The following is a 21379-nucleotide window of genomic DNA, read 5'->3' as shown; positions in this document are numbered from 1 at the left end:
CTAAGAATGGGGCATTCTCCAGCTGAGGAATCACAGGAGAAAGAGCACATTTTGTGATGAGTTCAGTTTTGGACCTGTTGAGTTGCAGGTGCCTTTGGGAGCTGTTCAACGAGGGAGGACCAACTGGCAGTTGGGTTTATAGGGTAGAAGTCTGGGCTGGGGCGAATGCTCTGGGAGTCAGCACCGAGGTTGAAATCATGGGTGTGGATGAGATCCTCGAAGGGGCATGTGTCGAGTGAGAAGGAGGCCCAGGATGGACCCAACTGCCATAGAAGGGACAGGCCAAGCACAAGGCACCTGAGAGGGAGCAGAGAGATGACGCTGAAGCAAAAGGGGCAAGGAGCTTGGAGGAGGAGGAAATTGCATAGGCAGAGTCAAGCAGTGGGGTCACTAGCAACTGTGGCAAGAAGCCAGTGTAAGTGGATTGAGGGGCAGAAGTGGAGGCAGCTAGTGTAGCTTGCTGGGAAAGGAGAGGACACTAGGACAGCAGGTTGAGGCAGTCTGGTTTTCGTTGGGTTAGGATGGGAGGGACGTGAGCACATCTCTGTGTTGGCAGGAGGGGCCATGTGAGGGAGAGGTTGAAGATAGCAGTGAGGAAGGGAATTGTCGTTAGAGTGAAGTCAGCGAGTAGGTGAGCGGGCATGAGACAGAGGCCAGCGTTAGGACTGGTCACAAAGAAAGTCCCCTCTGAGAGGCAGAAATGAGTTCTCACTTAGTGTTCATTTTCTGTGGGGGAAGAACCACAGGTGCCGCTGTTTATTGAGAGTAGCGGTGTTGTGGGGGCTTGCAGTTTGTGCCGGCAGCACCCCAGGGGTGGGGATGTATTTTCCCCCAAGTAGTCATCAGCAGCTAGGGGTAGGAGCAGAGCTGAAGAGTCATCAGACTAATCCAGAGTTGGGGGTGCTGGGAAGGCATGTTGAAAGGTTAGGAGTGGCAAAGGAGTTGGGGGTTTGGGTCAGAGAGCACTCCCAAGGGTTGGACGTTGAAATCTTGGCTGGCAGGGAAGAAGGTGGGAAGGGGAGGAGGACGGATGTGGAGAGAAGAAGGCGGGGGTTTTGAGGGAGTTGGGGAGCAGGCGCACTGAGAGCAGAGACGTGAGAGAGACAGGAGAGGCCATTGGAGTTTAAGATTTGGGGGATCGGATGGGGAAGACAAGGGTCAGAGTGTACTCATGGAGCGTACCAGACAAGGAATGAATGGACAGATGTTGAACTTAAGATGGCAGACTGAGAGGTTAGGTGGTCAGATGGGCTGCTCACATGACATTGAAATCCCTGACTGTCACAGGACGTGGTAGAGAGAAAGCCTGGGAACAAGGGCTTTGTTTGAGGGATTATGGATTCGGGAGTGGTCAGGAGGGAGGGCAGCTGGTGGCTTTGATGAGTGAGGGCAGAGCGGGAAAGAGCACAACAGCAGGGACCTCAGAGGAGGACGGGTTTGTCCATGAGGGTGAAGGGGTCATGCTGCTGAAACAACACTAAGTATGGTACAATGCTGGTCCCACCTCCAGAGCATGTGACATGTGGGAGAAAGAGCCAACTTGACTAGAGAGGGCCCACGGGAAGGGGAGCTGCAGCAAGAGCCTGCAGGTGGACCAGGTGCCCCGAGCATGGGCAAGCGGAGCCTGTTTGCTGTGGAAGGAAGAGTGCAGAGCGTCTAGTGGGAGGACAGATGAAAGAAAGATGGCCTGAGTGTAAGGAAGAGAGAGAAGGAGAAACGATGGATGACCAGACAGTCCTACATCTGGGGCATGTGATGTCCGGTGGGTTTGCCAGCGTTAGGGTTCCTAGGGAAACTCTAATATAAAAGTAGTGTTTACCGTAGATTATCACCAGAGCAGATACATCTCCACACACAATTTAGAATTGTTCTCACATCAACACAGACTGTTGCTTGTGTCCTTGTGCATCTCAACACTAGGAGACATTTGGAAATTTATTCATTCAACAAGAATTTGTGTGCATGCTGCATGCCTGGCACTGTACAGCAGCTCAGGTGTGCCTTTGCACTTTTCCAGCTTAGGACGTGCTTTGCAGACGTCGTTTTATGAATTCATTCAAACAGTCCTGTGAGGTAGATAAGCAAGGTGAAGATATCCCAGTTTTTTAGATAGGACATAGATTCAAAGAGGGGATGTGACCTTACCAAATCCAGTGCTCTTTCCACTGTGCCATGCTACCCCCACGTGGGCCAGCTGGCAGCCACCATCAGTGGCGTCAGTGGCCTCCAGCATGTTCAACACAGAGCAACCTCAGAGTACACTTTGGCATAATCATCATGCTTGAGGATGATTTTCCAGCAGTTTCTGGCCACTAATTGTTGAATCATTTCGTATATATTCTGTAGATGACCTTGGTTTTAGATTTCTTCAAGAAGAGAGGACTTTCCACAGGTAGTTATGTGCACCTCCCTGCTTCCCCTTCATTCAACAAATATTTATTGAGCATCTACTATGTGCTGGGCACTGTTCTGGTCATTGGGGATACATGAAGGGATGAAAGCAAAGCCATTACTCTCATGGAGCTTGTATCCAAGTGGGAAGAGACAGCCATTAGATAAATGACTACATAATATACTCGGTGGTGATGAATGCTAAGAAGCAAAATAAAAGCAGAGTTTGGGGGCAGAGTGGTGGGGGTGGGCATGCTCTTTTGACAGGTTGGTCAGAAAAGGCCTCTCTGGTAATGTGAAAGAGTGAATCATGTGGATAGCTGGGGAAGAGCATTTCAGGTAGAAACACCAGTAAATGCAAAAGCCCTGAGGTTGGAATGTGCTTAGGGTATTTGAGGAACCCACAGGAAGGTCAGTGCAACTGGAGTGGAGTGAACCAGGTGGAGAATGTAGGAGAGAATTGGAGAGGTGGGCTGGGGAGGGAGTGGGGAGGACTGCAGATCACACAGAGCCTAGTAGGCCAGGGAAAGGACTTCTGATTTTCTTTTTTCCCAAGTGAGATGGGGAGTCATTAGAAGGTTCTGTACAGATGAGTGACATCTTTTAGAAAGATCACTCTGGCTGCTGTGTGAAGAATAGACTGGGAGCCAGGATGTGGGCAGAGAGTCTAGTTAGGTAGCTGCTGGAATACTCCAGGGACGAGATGATGGTGGGAGTGGTGGAGGTGGGAGAAGTGGCTGCCTTCTGGATTTGCTTCAGAGAGCAAGCTGCAGAGCTTTCTGATGGGTTGGATGTGGGGCATGAAAGAAAGGAAGAAGCAAAGATGGCTCACAGGTTTCTGGTCTGGCAGCTGGAAGGAAGAAATTGCCATTAACTGAGTCGAGGAAGATGGCATATGGAACAGCTATTTGGCAAGGGATGTGGGGGGGCAGAAATCAGAGCTAGGTTTTAGATTTGCTACGTTTGAGATGGCTATTAAACATCCACGTGGAAATGCCAAATAAGCAGTCAGATGTACGAGTCTTTAGTCCTGGGGAGAGATCCAAGTTGGAGGCATAAATTTGGGAGTTGTCAGCATATAGATAGTATGCAACACAATGGTCCTGGACAGCCTGCAAGCCTAGCTTCCACGGGGAGAAGTTTGTTCTAGGGGTGAGATGTGGATGCACTGGCTAACAGGGTAGCCTGGCCTTGTGAAACCAGGAACTGCAGGGGGCCCTGCGGACGTGAAGCAAGTTGTTCAGCCCTCAATGAGAAAGCGCTCTGCATGCAACAGCAGCCAGGCCCACCTCTCACAGGTGAGTCAGTGAATACATTTTTAAAATCAAATGAGAAACATCCTGCCAAGCAAGGGTCTCTGGTTCTGCAGCTATTTTGCAAGGAGGGAAAACATGAACATGAATAGGGCTCCCATGAAGATTTCTGCCTGAGCAGGTGGAGGGGGAGGGGGTGGCGAAGGGTTGCTGATGTTTCTTTGTGGCATGCAGGGGCCTGGGGCAGCAGGGCAGGCTCCTGAGCTGGGAGCTTCTCTGTGGGGCTTTTCCAAGTGGCTAGTGTTTGGTCTTCACACTGTCCTGAGATATCCGGAGGGGAGGGAGGATTCTCTTCTTGCAGCCTGTGGAAGACCAGGTCAAGTCTCTTGGGTGACCTGGGTTCAGGGTGATAATGGAGGAAGTGGTTGTTCCTCTGACTGCTTTATATCTTTATTTAGAACTTTCAGCTTTGTTACAAGTATTACCCATGAAATTGGCAGAGCAGGTATTGTTATCTCCATTTTACAGATGAATAGACTAAGGCCTAGAGGAATCAAGATTGACTGCGGGCATAGTGCACCCTGTTAGGTTTTGGCAGAGGGGAGACTAGATCCTATGTTTCTAGTCTGTCCACAAGACTCAGCTGAGATCTGAAGTCACTAAGACTGCCAGGGACCACTTTATGCAACATCTGTAGGGCAGATGGTTTGCCTCAGCCCAGGGAGGGTGTCTTTATCTCTTGGTGTCCACTTCCATTATATGGCTTTCGTGACCTGGAGCTGTCCCTCCAGCAATGGGTGTGGCCCTGGGGGTCCTGAGGAGAGAGAGGTGCTTCCATGTCCCAGAGGCAGGGGGTCTTCCAGCCAGGGGTAAACCCTGCTTTGTCAGCTGACTCCCCGACCCAGGGGTTGTTGGTTGGTGAGAAGCCGTGGTGGTTCCACTCTGGTCTCGGGCATGAATAGGAGGTATTCTTCTCTCTTTAGTAAACACAGCCCCACGTGCTCCCTGCAAGCTCCCTGGCTATTACTAGCATCTATTTTTAATTCATAAGCCTCCCCCATCCCCACACCCCTCACCATTGTTTAGAACTTACCAGCTGGCTTTCGGACCAGAGGGCCCTGGCAGGCATTGAGTTGCCAAAACACCCTGGAGGCAGCTAAAGTTCCTCAGCTGTCTTGGAGAAGCTTACCCAGCCCCTAGCCTGGGAAAATAAGGACCTGGAACCCCAAAGAGGTGTGACAGGGGACAGCCAGGGGCTCACAGTGTAGGGACACAGCTCAACCTGGGTGATGGTGACTTGGTGATTGTTTGTTCCTTTTAGATCCAGTGTGCTGTCTTTGAGGTGGGGCTTTCAGTTATTCCCCTATTTAAGAAACAAATTGTCATCTCAGCCCACCCTTCTACTTTCTACTGTGTATGTGACACTGAGAAAAGTAACCTCCCTCTGTCTTATGTCTGTAAAGTGGGGGGGAATGTCATCACTTGTTGGTGCACCAGGGCCTCAGCAGGTGAATAGAGAATGCAGGTGACATCCAGTTCTCCATTTGTGTGTGGCCTTAACTTCTGGGAAATACCAGACCTGGAGGCAGGAGAAGGAATCACTGGTTATGTGTCTGGTGGAGACGGAGTCGAGCCACCTGGCTCTTCAGAAAGCATATGAGTCCTCACCCCCTTCTTTTATTTTATTTATTTAGTTATTTATTTTGTGCTGAATAGCAGTTCCTGGAAAATGTAGGGTCAGAGGCTCATATTCCCTCTCCTCTCTTCCATGTCTAGTTGGGCATCACTTTCCCTTTGGCCTAGTTCATAACCTCTTTCCAGCTGACTCCACACTCCCCACCCAGCCTCGCCCTCCCTGGGCTTGTGCAAGATGCACCCAGCTGGAGGGTGTGGGGAAGGGATGGCGCAGGAGAGCTGGGTATACAGTCAGCTCTCTTGACTAGCCCCTGGCCTTGTCCTGGTCGCCCCTTCCCCTCCTGTCCAGTGTGGCTGAGGAGCAGCGTGGGACAGAGCTGGAAACACATCTGGACAGCCTTAGGAGATGGCATAGAGGTGCTCAGTGGCAGGAGGACTTTTAGTGACAGGCCAGCTTGCTGCCCCTGGCTTTGAGGGCAGGGGGTGGTGGGAGAGGGGGCCAGGATGTCCCCAGTCATGCTGTGGGGTGAAGTGGTAAGGGTGGAGAGATGATGTCCTGACTGGAGGCTTCCCTGTGGCCTCGTGGAGATCTTATCTCCAGGCCCCAGATGGGGAAACCAGTGGAGTTGAGCTCATCACCTAAACCACAGCAGACTCTGGACATCCTGTCCTCCCAGTGCACACCCCCACCAGATTTATACAACAGCAGGATTGCTTCTTCACCCTGGCACAAATAAGCACTCCTGTTTACTCCAAGAGATGGCAAGTAAGGGGCCACCCTTAGCTCCTGGCTCTTGGCAGGAAGACTGAGATCTTGGCAGCTGCCCAGAGGCCCTGGTTTATTTATGTCTGAGAATCTGCTGGTTCAGACGTGGGTGGGGCTGGCTCTGATGGGAGAGGTTTCCAAACATGTGCCCTAGGCAGCTGGAGGAGGAAGACCACTCTGCCGTGGGGGCCCCTGATGTGTCTGAGTTTGTAGGCCTGGGTACAGGTGAGGCAGAAGGGGCCTTGTTCTAGGGTCCAGCTCACACAAATGCATCTGCCTTCTGAGTCACATGGCCACTCATGTACCTTACATGCTCAAGCCTCTGCCAGCCTGCTCTCACACCCAGGAGCAGGGAGGGCAGCTGCCTTCTCTGTCCCCTCCCCCAGCCCATCTCATCCCTTCTCCCCTTCTCTCTTCTCTCTGCATGGAAAGGTCCCTCAGGCAGCGGGAGAGCCAGAGGCAGCCAGCCCACCAGCCTCAGAGGAGCCTTCTGAAGCCAGACCCGTGTTGCCAGCCGCTTGCCAGGCCTACGCAGGGTGGCTCTGTGATTTGCCTGATCCGTTGCTCCCTGTCTCAGTGATTAAAAGTGGTGTATCCTGTTGTGCCTGGAGAGCCAAGTTCTTTTAGTCTGATTTTAATTCCTCCTGTTCAGGCGAAGCCCCTTGCCTTGTAGGGGTCCACTCAGGAGAGGAGCCAAAAAATGAGAACTCTGCCCTTACGTAAAGGTCTGACACCAGTGCTTATAAGCAGCAGCATGCTCCTGACTTTGGGAACAGAATCAGGGGCTCAGTTAGTTGCCCCAGAAGGCAGCTGACCTCTGGAATTAGCCTTTATTCATCTTTTTCCTGCTGACTTTTTTTCTAGATAGAAGGTATCCAGTGCTCTCCAGATTAGCTCTGGCTTCTGGTGGTACAGAATTCTCCAGAATACTTGAGGTGAAGTTACCTAGCTGAGATCCGAGGTCATGACTTCTTAACCCCCTTGTTGCTAAGCACAGGCCAAAACCTTGTGGGAGACACCTGTGGCTCTCTGTAGCCCCCTGGGGCTGAGATGGTGCCAGCCAGGTCTCCACCCTTCTCCCTCAGACACACTCCAGTGCTGCCCAAGAGGAAAGCATGCTCCAGGTTTGGGTGTCACCCCTCATGCCAGAGCCGGTACCAGTCAGCAGTAAGAGGAGCTCTCTGTTCTCAGGTTCCAGACGGTGAGGAGCCGGCACTGGTGATGGGGCCTGGGTCATGGGAATTGGCACAGGTCTCCCCAGCTACCGAGCACATTCTTCCCTGGATCCACCACATCCCTGAGATGAGAAACGTGACCCTGGGTCCCTTCTGGTGCCAGATGACGCAATGGAAATACAGTATCGTTAACCTGATCCCTGCTTCCGCTTCTTCTTTCTTTCATAGGCACGGTTTGGGCTTTCTCTATTTATATCCTGCAGGGCAGGGGGCTCTGAAATAGACGCAGAGATGATGCCTTCCAGGCTCTTAGGGAATTGGGGGCTCCCCAGAAGCTGCAGAGAGGGGCCAGGGGAATGAGTGCAGTTTCTGGGGACAGTAGCCTTCTCCCACCTCTCTTCTCTCTTCAGGGACAGGTGCTGGCGTGTTGCAAGCAGCTTATCTGGCTGCTCTCGGCACCCCTAGCCCCTGTTTCCCAAATCCTCCAGAGGCCAACTCAGATACCCACTGCTTCTTTTATCCTCTTTGACCTTCCCCCAAGTCTGGATATGGGGAGTTTTCACTGCATTCCTTTCTTCTCTGTACAGCTCTCCAGATACCCCACCACTGGGACCCCAGGGCTGGCCAGTCTCCATAGCTACTGAATAATACAACACACTCAGCAAAAGCTAAATCAGATCCAAGGTGATACTGTGACCAGGAGGCCTCCTTTGGTTGGCTGGAAAGGCGAACCCTGCCCTGGAAAGACAAGGGCTCTGTAATATTAACTTCATTATATAAGGTTTCTTCACTGCTTGAGAAGGCAGCTTCAGACCCAAATATTCTCTGGGCCCCATGCCTGTCTACTGACTTCTCACGGGCTTGAAGGCATTGTGGGCATGCCCCCCAGGATGTGCCGGTCATGTCGCTTTGAAAGCTTTTCTGGCGTTGACAGCCAGTGGAACAGCATGCCACAGTTTGCAGGCTGCTTTCACACACATTTCTCATTCAACCACATCAGTTCATGGTAAGCTTTGAGCCCTGAGTCAGCAGGAGCCTGCAAGGGTTCTGTGTTTCAGTTCTCTGCTTTTAGAAAGGAATCGTTCTAAATTATTCTTGGCAAATAGGGTGGGGTAGAGAGCACTCTAAAAAGTGCTCCAAAAGGAGATGCTACTTTCTCTCTGGGTCATTTTCTCCTGGGCCTGTTCCTAGTATACCCTCCTCTGGGGAAACAGTGACTATAAAGCCATGAAATCATCCGTCTTTTCTACCTGCCTGGCACAAATTTTGATTTGTCTAAAACTGACCTAGGTAAGTGGTCCTCAGCAGCGCCGAGCATCTGGCTAGTGTCCATGCCCACGGAGTCCCTAAACAGGCATGTCTGTGGTATTAGACCGGCAAAGGACCAGCAGGTGAAGAAATGGCATCCTTTGTCCCTGGAAGCAGCTGAAAGATGGCCCAGTGTGTGCATGCTGCAGCTGCCTCCACTCTGGCTCTTTCTGAATGTACTTCTAGCTCACGTGACTTTGCCTTTCACGTGCCCCTGGGAAACAGGCCTACCTTGGTTGCTGTCACTCACGCTGAAGAATATTAACCTTCCTCCCGCATTCCCTGGGGAGAAGCAGGGCTCTTTGGTAACATTAGTTTCTAAGAAGATGCACACTCTGGGTCTGAAAGTAAGTGTTGGAGGAGGGATCTCTGAATAATGACCACTTCCCAAACTCCCATTTCCAAGAGGGCTTGGTGAACATTGAGAGAAACCGTAGCCGTTTAAGGAGAAATCCTCACTGGGAGATTTTCACAGCACATTTGGGGCCTGAGAGTTTTGAAGGCTTCACCTTGTATTCTAAGCTACTAAATTTAGCTGCTTTCAGTGTTGTTCTCTGCTCCTAAAGCCTATTTCTCAGGTTTCCCACCCCTCGGAATGTGTGGTTTGTCCTTTTTTTTCCCCAGAGAAAAGTAAGACGGAAGACTCAAAGGGTGGGGGAGGAAACTGAAGAATAATAACAAGGCAAAGGAAGAGAAAAGAAAAAAATTAGTATTTCAAGAGTATTAAAGAAAGAAGGGACATGGCAAAAAATTAAGGGACAGGGAAGAAGAACATGGAAGAAAAAGCTAAACTAAGGGGAACCCAGTAAAAGAGAGGGCTGAGACCTGCTAGACGTGCAGAGAGGAGAGCCTGTGCCCAGGACCCGGGCTTCCTTCCAGGACATTGAGCGCCCATCTGTCACCTCTGGATTCAGACTCAACTTGCAAAGGTGGAAGGAGTGAGGCCAGAGGCCCCCTGGCACAGCTTAGCTGCTGGGTCCTGTGCATCGCTGGTGCCCGCCCTGCTTTGGCTGAGATGTGGCCTCTGTCTCAGCCATGCCAGAAAGGAGGTGGCAGAGGGGCATGGCCAAGACTTACTAGGAGGTACACGGGGTGGCATTTACCCAACAGTTCCTTTTGTTTGCAAAAGGAGAGTTGGTTTGTGGTCCGTGTCCTTACAGAGCCCATTGCTTTAGTGCTCACTGCAGTTCTTCCCGGATCCACCTGCCACTCTCTCAACTCTGTGCACGGCAGCTACTTTCCTGGCTTTTTCTGTCCCAGGCCAAGTCTTCTTTGCACCGCCTGGAAAGCTGTAGTCTGTATATGCACACACACGTGCATGCACGCACATGTATGTGTGTGTACACACACATGATGAGGAAGCCTCAGGACTAATAATCTATTTCAATAAAACCTACACGTCAGCCCTGGGAGATAATGATCATATGCACCATTTGCAGCTGGGAAAACTTAGAGTCAGCTGCAGAAAGTCTGCAAGGATTGGTTCACTCACCCTCCCTCCATCTCTCGATGCCACTGCTCTCATTTCCTATGGCCTCTTCGTCCGGGCTGCTTTATAGGTGCTCCTGCCTCCTCTTGCAGTTGTGAGGAAGCACAGACAGGGCCTGTTGAGGCCGTTAGCTCACTAACGGCAGGATAAGGATGTATACCAGGTCTTCTGGCCCCCAAGCCTCTGCTGGGCCACTGAAAGGCTTATCCAGCACCCAGGGAGCTCCACCTTGGCATGTTTTCCTGCCAGCCACATTCACCATCAACCCCCACTCTTTACATACTCCGCCCATTGCAGTTGTGGAAACTGAGTCTCAGAGCCTATGGTGACTCGACCCAGGTCCCATTAGCAAGTATGGAAGTGAGTATTAAACTCAGGACTCTGCAGTGCCTTTCCCACCATGCCGCAATGCCTTGGCTCTCAGCTCCCCACCCCAGAACAGGAAGCTCTACATCCGTGGCCGATTTTAGAATACTGCTCACATATAAAGACAAGAACAGACTCATAGAAGAAAAGGCTTTCCTGCTGGCTTGCCTGGCAGACATCTGCCTGGTTCCTGTCTGTTCCTTTCTCTTAGCAGACTATTGGTTCACCCCTGCCCCCCCCCCATTCCTCCTGCTGTTCAGTTATTGTACTGATGGGTAAGTTGCTCTGGGAGTAGAGCTGAAACCTCCCATTAGGGAGATGCCAGATGCCTGTGTTGGGGGCGACTCTCCCAGGATCATCTTGGTGGGGCAATGTGACCTTGCAGGAACCTCTTTCTGCTGCTCCTGAGGGTTCACGATCCTAGGAAGCCTGGGGAGTAAGGCCTACCATGCAGAAAGAGCCCCAGGGTGCGGCTCACTCAGCCCTCTCCCCATCTGTGGTCTCCCACCACCACTGCCTTCTCTCCCTCTTCCTCTTTCTTCTCTTTTGCTAATAAGAAAAGGTTAAAAATCTTAGCGTGGTGGGGTCTAGGAAGGAGGGGGCAGAGAAGAGTTGTCTTGAGTGTGAGAAGACGAAGGTGTCTTCATTGCTACCCAGGACAGGACTGCAGTAAATGGACTGTCTTCCACTGCAGCTAAATGGGATAGATCATTCAGTCATTCTACAATATAAATATTGAGGGAGGGCCAGTTTTATGCTAGGCACAGTGAAGGGCCCAGATAAACCTAAGATCAGATCCCTGCCTTCCTTGTAGTTTAACATGGGCAGTAAGACCTGTTTACAAATAATCATTATGTGAGAGAAACCATGCTTGGTCCAAAGTATAAAGATTGAGTACCATGGGAGGAAGATCATTCACAGAAATGGGGAGCTACAGGAAGTGTTCCCTGGCCCTACCTGTCAGCTGGCCTCAGAAGTAGGCCTGTGTGGTTTTTTTTGCCAGGCTCCTGTCCTCACAAACCCCGAGTCATCAGTCACCACAAATGTTTGTACAGTTTCCGTGAGCCCAGGGTGCGGGGACTTCTGATCTTGCTGATTCGGGCTGTAAGCCCTTGCTCTGGCCCCAGAGATAGCACTGGGCCCTTCTTATCTGTTCACACCTTCTTGAACTTGGGATTGCTCCATCAGCGTGATCCATGTTGACACTCAGTATTTAAGCCCTTGCCCCTCTCCAGGCTCAAGCGGGTGCAGAATCCATTCGTCTTTGAATGAGGATTCTGTCTGGGAAGCTGCCTTTAGAGAGACCCAGCAGGCGCGGGACTCTTCTGGCCACCCCATCACGCTCCTCACTGCTTGTGGTCCTCAACTGTGGACCTCTGGCCCCCTCTGCTGAGCACTCCCAGGATTTCCTGCTGGGACTGTCAAGATGAAGTCCAAGGAGGAAGAGACTGCTGTGAGTTTGCCATGTGTGTTTTATCTCTGGTGTTTTTGCCTGGGCACTGCTGGGGGAGGGAGAGTGGAGAATGAGAAGCAGAAGCTAGTGGAGAAGTGGCTACAGTGGTGCCCAGAGCAGAGCGGATTTCTGGGACAGGCTCTTAGGGCAGAGGAATTCCCCTAGTGAGGCTAGCTGCTGTCTGCTTCCTCCCATGGTTATTGGAGTAGGGAGGCTGCCTTGGGAGTGATGGTGCCTTAAGCCAGTGGACAGGGCTGCAGGGAGAGCAGGTGAAGACTTTGGGTGGAGCTGGCTGTGTTTGTTTCTGCCAGGGAGCCCCGCTCTAGGCTCCAGGCTTTTTGGCTTTTGAGAGCTCCTCGCCATCCTGGAAGCCTGGCTGGGAGGCCCACTCCATTCTGAGCTGAAGCAGGGAGTCGATGAGACTGTGCTCTGTTGGTGAGAGGGTCTTCTGACCATAGGAGGAGAGGGATGGAGCACCCACTAGGTGGGTGCACATGAAAGTGCACTTGTCATCTTTCTTTGGTTGCTACCCACCCTCCCCCCATCCATGCATGTCATACCTGGGCATCCTCATGCACACTGAACTCAGTGGCAGCAGCTGGACATGAGGAGGGGTACCCCACCAGAGCTCGGTGCTCTTCCACGTCTCCTGCCAGATGGGAAGGAGCAGCCTATGAGATCTGGGGGAGGGGGAAATCTCCCAAAGCAATCCGCCCCTAATCCCCTGACTGGGCCTCAGACTGGAGATGGCGGCTGCAGAGCCTGGGAGCTCAGGCACACCTGCTCGCAGACCCCGGCTTCCCATGGCAAGCCCAGTGCAGCCCCGAGACTGTGACCCTGGGGGCCTGGCACAATCCTTGGATGGCTGGGGCCTCAGAGCCCCTGGTACCTCATCACCAGCACAGCTTCGGGAGATGGTGCCCACACAGGTGAAGCCGCTGGTGGGTGGAAAGAGAGAGGCTCACGGGGTGAGGTGGGCAGGGGTTGTGAGAGAAAGCCATTTCTGCAGTTTGTCAGGTGGGCTGGCACTTATTCTCTGGTCTCTCAGGGAGCAGCCTCTCTTCTGTGAGTATAGAGAACTCTGTGGATTCAGGAAAGGAGGAGGCAGAAGCTGATGGATGCTGGGAGAGCCCCCGGGGTCGGGTGTGGCCACCCTGTGCAGGAGGACAAGTGGACCCTTGCAAAGATGTCTCCAGAAACCAGTGCCCTAATGACACCCCAACTAGGGCTAGAGCAGTGATGTGAAATTAAATGGGAGGGGTGTCTCTGGTTGTGGTCACTCTGTCTATGGAGGAACTGTGACAGGGAGAGGGGGGTGTGAAGGTCCAGATAGCGCTGGCCCCAGGTGAACAATGGGGAGACTGCAGAAGGAGCAGAGTGCTTGGGCACCGAACACTTTGGGGGCATGTAGAGGGTGGAGGATGGACAAGACCCCAAGGTGAGAGGGCAGCTCTGGAGCCCGAGCTGGGGGTCTGTGGGTGGGAGGAGACAAGAGCAGAGTGCAGGACATTCATGTGGACTAAAGGGCCTTGTTCTCAGCAGGGCAGGAACTGAGGAACTGAGGGTAGGGTGTGGCTTTGACCAGACCAAGGAAGGATTAGATGAGAGGAGTGTCTCTCCACCAGGAAGAGAGAGTAGCCCTCGGGGTTGGGGCAGGAGGAAGAGCTTGTGTGTGTGTCCTTGTCTGTCTGGTCTGCACCCTGAAATCCCTGTAGCAGCATGAAGTGCCTTATAAAGCCATTGAGGGCATGCTCTGCCCCTCGAATCACCTGTGTGGTGGCTGGGGCCTCACTGCAAGGGTTGTTTCATCCCACTCTGTCCCAGGTGAAGACCTAGGTGTACATACTGCCCCATATGTACTTCATTAAGTGACTAATCATTTGCTTCCTGCCCTCTGGAGAAAAGCCTGCTGGGCTCCCAGGCACCAATGGAGACACTAGGTGGGCTCTTTCCCCTCTCCTAGACCTTTGCCCACCTGGGAGTGCTTGGGTCAGCTGTGATGATGCATGCAGAGCTGGACTGAGCAGCTTCACGTGGCCCACCTGTCCCCACCGGGAAGAGCGAGCACCACCAGCCCAGCAAGCCTGTTCCCGCTGAGTCGGGAGAATGGGGGCAGTCCTTGACTACAGGACCAAGGGCTGGAATAGTTTTTCCAGCTGCTCCAGCTGGAATGTCAGGTTGGTGTGGGGAGTGTCAGGTTCCCTCCCTCCCATTTCCACCATAAAGTCAAACTACCTCTTTGGGCTGAAAAGTTTTAGCTGGCTATGGGTTTTCCTCTCCATCCTGGTCTGATTTACCTCCCTTTCCCTCTGGGAACGCAGAAAAAGAGGATCTGTGTTCTCCATCCTGAGAGGGCCGCTGAAATCAGAGTCACGGGGCAACAGTCAGCAGATCAAAGCATCTCTGCTGAGTCACCCAGGCCTGACGGTCCCTGGGCCATGCTTGCCTGCTGGGCTTATCCACTGGAAGGACAGACCCTGCTCCAGACCCATAGACAAGTCAGGGCTGACACCGACTCCTAATTCTGGATGGATGAGGCATGGCCTGCCCTCCACGGTGCTCCTGTCAGGATTTGCCCTGCCTGTTCACAGGGGTGCAACTGGCGACAGGTAGCTGTGGACTGGCCAGCCTGTCTCGGACAGGAGAGTGGGGTGAGGAGGCCATGGTGCGGGGCCACAGCTCTGGGTGTGGTGTCCCAGGATGACAGGGCTGCCCTGCCTCCTAAGGGATGCATAGGAACCCTAAAAGATCTTTTTTTTTTCTTTTTCTCCTCCTCCCCCTTCCTTTTTTTTTGGCTGGGGGTGGCAGGGGGAGTCTAATAGTGACCTTAACGTTGTCTTTCCAACCCCTGAGCGGATGGCTAGCACAGGAAGGCCCCTTCTTCCATGTCAGCCTGCTGTGGGGACCCTAGTGGGAGCTCCTTGTGAATCTGGGATGGGCTGCCACTGCAGGGTGAGGGGTAACAGTTGAGAGCCCTCTGCAGTCTCTTGTGCACCTGGGAGCACAGGTGTGGAGCACACATTCCTTGTAAGTGGTAATTGTTTCTGTGGTCCATCTTGAAGAATGTTTCATGCATTTGTATTGCTGAAGAGAGAGAACCACGATTCACATTTCACAGTTTTACATAGCTAGTACCCTTCTCCTCCCTTCCACAAAGGTTCACTTAAGCCTGGACACTTTCTGTCTGACAGTGTCTGCTGTGTGTCTCCCAGACCTAAGGGATTCAGGCCGCTGGGCTACTATGCAAGAGGAAGAGCTGACATCCCAAGTTCAGGGCCAGGTTAACATGAGGACACTGAGCTCATGCCCAGGAGGAGGTGGGAGCTGTGGGAAGGCCACGGGAGCCAGGGCTGGGGAGCCCTGATCCCGGCAGTGCCTGTAATCTGGCAGAGTGCCTAATCCAGCTTTGTTTAGTGTTGTTGTAAGGGGGCAGGGAGGCGAGTCTGTGGTGCAGCTAAGGCCACGTGGAGGGGGTACCCCCAGGTGTGCATGGGCCATGGATAGGTCTCACTGGAGCACAGGGAGAAATAGGGAAAGTTGGATCCCAGACAGTTCGAGAATATCAGAATTTCCAGGCCAACAATTGGAGGTCCCTGGCCTTCCATGCCCAGGTTGTGCAACCATCACCTCTGGCGCATCCAGAACACTCACCAGCACTTCTTGGATGCTGGTCTTTATACAGAACAAGGTCTATGGCCCCAGTCCTGGCTGGTGGGCTCCCTGAGCAGGGGGCATGATATGGCCTCCCTAACTGCCTGCATGGGTGGGGATCATGGATGAACCATGACCTGCCCTCCATAGTTCTCTTTTCAGAGCTTGCTCAGCCTGCTCACAGGGGTGCAACCAGGGTCAGGTACGTGTGGAGTGGCCAGCCTCAGGCAGGAGAATGGGGTGAGGACACCATGGTGCAGGGGCCACACTCCAGGTGTGGTGCTGGCAGCTGGGCATGGAGAGAGAGCTGGGCGGCATGGGCCAAGTGAGGCCCTGTTACAGTTTGGAGAGAGGAGCAGTGGCGCCTGTGTAGTCCACCTGTGCCCTGCACCAGGCTGGGGGGCCCTGGGAATTTCTGCTTGCTAGTGACTGGGGGCTGAGTGGTCCATAATCCTCCTCTTTTAAGTCACCCAGCCTCAGGACAGGGAGATTGTGAGTGTGTTAGGAAGAGCTGCTCTGTTGAACATGAGACAGTGAGATGAGGGACCCTCCAACCCTCTCACAGACCCAATCCATGAAGTGACATGGTAGAGCTGCACCCTAGGCCAGCAGTTGGAGGGCCCTGGCCCTCCACACCCAGGTTGTGTGACCATCTAGTTCCAGAACACTTTAATCACTGGCAAGGAAACCCCGTGTCCATTAATCAGTCATTCCCCATTCCTCCCTCCCCCAGCCCCTGGCAACCACTAATCTTCTTTCTGTCTGGATTGAACTACTCTGGATATTTCACATAATGGAATCATTCAGTATGCGGCCTTTTGTGTCTGGCTTCATTCACTTAGCATAATGTTGTTGAGGTTCATCCATGTTAGAGCATTATCTGTACTTCATTCCCTTTTATGGCCAAATAGTATTCCATTATATGGAACATCACATTTCGTTGACTCACTGATGGACATCCGAGTTATGCTCACCTTTTGACTATTGTGAACAGTGCTGCTGTGAACCTTGTGTGCAAGTATTTGTCTGAATGCCCATTTTCAGTTCTTCTGGGTGTATACCGAGGAGTGGAATTGCTGAGCCATATTGTCTTTCCATGTTTAACTTTCTGAGGAACCACCAAACAGCTTTCCACAGGGGCTGCACCATTTTTCACTCCCAGCATCAATGCACGAGGGTTCCAACTTCTGCACAGCCAAGCCAACACTTACTTCCTTTTCTGAAAAGTATTACGATAGCTGTGCTGATGTGTGAACTGTCCCTTCCTTTGCTCGTGTTTGTTTGGGGCACCTGTCATTTCCCCTTTACTCAGTGTTTCATTTCATCTTCCTGATAACCCTTTGAGGCAGTGAGAATAACTCCCCTTTTCCAGATGAGAAAAGTGAGTCTCAGAAGGACAGTGACATAGACAAGGGCACACAGCTGGCAACTGACAGAGCCAGGATTCTAAATCAGTGTCCAACTCCAAAGTTAGGGCCCTTTTCGTTGCCCTGCCGGGCCCTTATCCTGTCTCATTGCTGGGTTGTTTTTTTTTTTTGGCAAATATCTTTCTCCTCTTCTCATACTTAGTCCTGTTCCATTGCTCTGAACAGCTTTCTCATCTTTTTCTCTAATTTTCCTTCTTTTGTTAAGCATATCCCTCTCTGTGCCTCTACCTGTCTGCAAGCCCCTTGGCTCTCTTGACCTCAGCACCCCATCACCCTCCATTCCTGGAAGGGAACTGTTGCCATGGGTTTGTGTGCCTGGGAAAGTCAGGCATGGAGAACTCCCCACCTTCCTTCATGGGGATGTTCTGTGATTCACAGTGGACCAGCAGATCGCAGCCACTGTCAGCTTCCATGGAAGGACAGGAAGAAGCTGGTGTGCTGCTGCATGGCTCCCAGGCTGGAGTCTAGACCCTAGGGTCCAGAAGAGGGGTAGGCAAGGGGACCAGGACCCTAGCCCTAGGCCTCTGCATCCTACCGTCAGGCCCCGGGAATGTCTACTCTCTTCTCATTCCTGGGATTTCACAGGCAGCTTCAATTCTGCTTTTCCATTTGTAACTGGACAGCTCAGCCTCTCAGGGACCTAGGAGGTCTAGGGTTCCCCCCACGGATGGGGGTTGGCCTTAGAGACTCTGGAGGGGAGAGGTAGGGGGATGTCGTATTTCCAGATGTTCCTTGTTCTCCAAACCCTGGAAAAACCTGTCCTAGGTTTGGTCAGCCTGTGTGTGATGAGGTCAGATCTGTGTGTGATAATTGTGGGGTCTGCACCTCACAAAGAGTGAGGCCACCACAGCCTGGGGTTGAGAAGTGTCTCAGCCCAGGCTGCTGCTCTGGGCAAGCTCGGCCTTCATCCCTGAATCCCTTCCCCACTTCCCAGGTGGCCAGGGTGGGGCCTGGGGGATCTGAGGAGGAGGATGGTGTGGCGCTTTCCTGAGGCTGGGCTCCAGGCTGCAAGCAGGAGCGGGCTCAGTCTCTGCATTAGGATCTCTCAGGTTAGTCAGAGGTTCCATCCGTCTGTCTGTCACCGATTGGCAAGGCAGTCACGGGGTGGAGGGGGGCTGTGGAGGGTGGGGGGTATTCCAGGGAGTTGATTCAGATGGAAGCGGTTGCTGAGATGATTCCGTCTTGAGACCAAAATCCACAGAGAGGATCTTGGTGTCTTCTGCACGGTGTTCCCCCAGGCACCCACTCTCTCTCTCCCTCGCTCTCATGCTTGCACACATGCACGCACCTAAGCTCGAGTGGTGCTGGGTGGGCAAGTCAAGTCTTCATGGAGACCTCTAGGATCAGGCGTTAGCTCTGGTGAGGAAAGCTGGAGATGTCGCAGTAGTAAGTCTTCAGAGGTGATTTTAACTGTTGCAGCCACTGTTTGGACATTTCCAAGGACTTGCATTTGGGTGTGGAAAGGGATGGGGCTGGGCCTCAGTTGAGAACCACTGATCTCCACTTGCGCTTTCTGAAAAGGTGGCAGAAGACCAGGCTACTCGGGGGAGACCAATGGAGGCATAGTCGTCTCAAGCCATGGATCTGCAGGAGCTGCCCAGCCCTCCAAGGCCAGATAGGATTCAAATTCTAGTCCTTTACTTACTACTTCTGTAGCCCTGGGCAAGTTACTTACATCTTTGGGCCTCGGTTTCCTCTTATAAAATAGGAATAATAATGCTACCTGCCTCGTGGGGTTGTTACTAGGATTAAGTGAGTTAACGTGTAAAACACTTAGAGCTGTACCTGGCACATGTCAGTGAATATGAGTGGTAGTAATTTTTGTTATCTTTATCCTTTGTCCAAGACATTTAGAATAGTAACTCAAGAGGAATAGAAGAGCCGAGAGGCCACAGGGGCAAGATGCCACCTCCCTAGGAGCTGGTGGAGCTGAGACCTTCCTGGGGAGAAGAACAAAGTGGGGATTTCTGGAGATGGACCATCTTGATCCAGGCCTTGTAGACCTTCATGTCACCAAAGAGGTCTCCAGGCCTCCGTGGAGGGACAGGAAGGAGCTAGTGTCCTGCTGTAGGACTGCTGGCCCTCTCGAGTCTGTGCCTGGTTGTTTTTTCCCGGGAGTGTCTGTTCTCTTCTCATTCATGGGATTTCCCAGCCAGCTTCAAGTCTGCTTTTCCATTGGCAAGCCAGACAGATGCCAAATGGAGGGAGGAATGGCCCAAGCTGCCAGAGAGGAGCTGTAGCAGGCAGGGAACTTGCTGTTTTACACCCCCTCATAGTCCTAAAGCACTTTCGCTTTTCACAGCATGTTCACGTCCACCCCTCATTGCTCTTCCCACACTCTCCTGAGCAGGCGGGACAGACGTCCCCCACAGAGACGAGCGGAGGGCCTGGAGCTGCGCATCAGACTCACTTTCTGGATATTCTTTCAAAGCCCCAGGAAGACAGTGGAAGATGGCTGGGCCTCTGTGGAAACGATAGCAGCTTTATAAGAGGGCCAACTTCTTTACTATTAAAGACTATGTGTTACATATGGAACTTAATTTAATGTAGTTCTATCAATATGGAGAAAATTTGTTAGTATAATCTCTGAAAAAAGTTTAGGCCAGCTTGATCACAGACATCCCCCCCGCCCCCAGGGGGGAAAAAGGATTGTGCTGCCTAAATCCAGACTCAGCACTTAATGAGTGCCTTCTGTATGCCCACACTGTGCTGAGTGCTTGCCACACGTCGTCTCGGCAAAAGACTTGAGAGTAGACATTATGACCCCCATTTTGCAGAGGAGGGCACTGACAGAACAATCAGAGACGGGCTGGTGGCCATCACTGCAGGGAATGGTCCAGCAGGGAGGGTAACTGCAAGGTGGGGTTTTAAATCAGACTGGTGTGACAGACCTCGGACAGACCACTTGAGGGAGACTGTGGAATTGGCTCCTTGGGGATGAGAGGTCAGCCGTTCTCAAGAGCAGAGTCTTGAAGGTATGAATTACCGGGCGGGGAAGGCAAGGGAGCATGAGGGGAGACCCAAAGCAAACACGAGAAAAGTCCCAACTTCAGGAGAGACTGGGGGAGGGATTGTCATTGTCCCCAGCATTCCCAGGGGAACTGTGACCTGAAAAAGCCCCAGAAGAAGCCCACAGAGGAACCACCCTCCCCTGGCTCCTGAGTTTGGCAGGCATTGTTTTCAATCATGTTTTCTGATAACTTTGCACCTTGGCAGAAATGGAGCCAAGTGACTTCTGCCTGTAATTGGCACAAGCTGTTTCCAGTTCTGGTGCGTGTGACCAAGCCACTTTCTTTGTGTTTAACCCCTTCCCCCACACAGACCTCACCCTGCCTCTGCCCTCCCTGTACACACAGAGCGAATGATCTGACCCAGCCTTACTCGGGGTGTGCTGTGTATAAAAATACATGGGGCTGAGCCGTTTCCTGCTGCTTCCGTCGTTATATGGTGATAAGACACTGGGGACTCGGCTGTGGACAGAGAGATCCTCCAGCAGGCCGAGGGGGAACCAGGCCCCGGGAGAGTGGGGGCTCCAGACCTGCCTACTTTCATCTGACCTTGCATTTCCCATCTTTCCTATCTTCTGTGACCTTTCCTTCCGTTCTCTCCCTCCCCTTCATCCTTTCTCAGTCTCTCTTCTCCTTTCTTTGTCTCTCCGAGTTTTGTGCCACCCTGATGTGCTCGGGAAGCCAGCCTGCCTGGTGGGGAGGAAAGGGGGCTGCCATTTCCTTCCTGTGCCTTCACCCCCTTCAAAGCAGGGCAGCTGGTGCCCTCAGGCCCCCAGACTGGTCCCTGCTCCCTTTGGCCTGTGAGTTATTTCTGGGGCTTCAGTTCTCGGGGACCTGACCATCAGGGTGGGTGGGTGTGTGCTTCTCTCCCAGTTCTGGGTAACTGGGAATAGCTGCTGCTCCCACTGTCATGAAGCGGAAGAGGTTGCTGATGACTCCAGAGAGCTGGAAGGTAACGAAGGGGCCCAGAGAGGTGTCAGCAGGGGTGGGGTGACCTGTTGGGCTATGTTAGTGAAAAAGGGATGGGGAGGGCAGGGAGACACGGAGCCAAAGGGTAGGCTTTGGTCAGCTTTGAGGGACAGGCCTGCTCAAGGCAGAAGCCTATGGGGATGTTGAGTACACAGAGACAGTTTGTCTCAGAAATCAACCCTGTAACTCTCTGATGAGGCCTCAGACCTGCTTGGTCCATGTGCTGGAGCATTAAGAGTTCTAGGCTGGAGGTTTGTCTTTTTCCTAGCTGTGTGTCCCTGAGCAACTTGCTTGACCTCCCTGGGCCAAAGGAGGAGCAGATCTACCTAGACTGCATTTTAGGGATGTTGCAAGGGTTGGGTAGAGAGCAGATGTGAGAGGACCTTTTGGAAGTGGCGAACCGGTACGTAGCTGTGAGGGAATGCTGTTGCAGTGGTGGTTGTATTCTTCTGGACTGTGTCCGTGAAGTTTCCTATTCATCCTGTTCC

At 52.5% G+C, this 21379-nt stretch overlaps 1 protein-coding gene across 3 annotated transcripts in view; it reads left to right on the top strand.

Annotated features, from left to right (window-relative positions):
* TMCC2 (transmembrane and coiled-coil domain family 2) overlaps nt 1-21379 on the top strand; it is a 38674-nt gene that overhangs the window by 12712 nt on the left and 4583 nt on the right. Inside the window, exon 1 of one of the 3 annotated variants that reach the window (XM_063114468.1) lies at nt 11810-11836. The exons of 1 other annotated variant lie outside the window; for it this stretch is intronic. In XM_063114468.1, coding sequence (XP_062970538.1) covers nt 11810-11836 — 27 coding nt within the window. Of the gene's footprint in view, nt 1-11809; nt 11837-12582; nt 12766-21379 lie in introns of those variants that run through there. One more of the 3 variants, XM_063114467.1, reaches the window with a different exon arrangement.

Source organism: Cynocephalus volans, chromosome 11 (genome assembly GCF_027409185.1).
Source record: "Cynocephalus volans isolate mCynVol1 chromosome 11, mCynVol1.pri, whole genome shotgun sequence".
Taxonomy (NCBI): Eukaryota; Metazoa; Chordata; class Mammalia; order Dermoptera; family Cynocephalidae; genus Cynocephalus; species Cynocephalus volans.
Note: the sequence above shows the minus strand (reverse complement) of the source record. Positions and strands in the feature narration are given on the sequence as shown.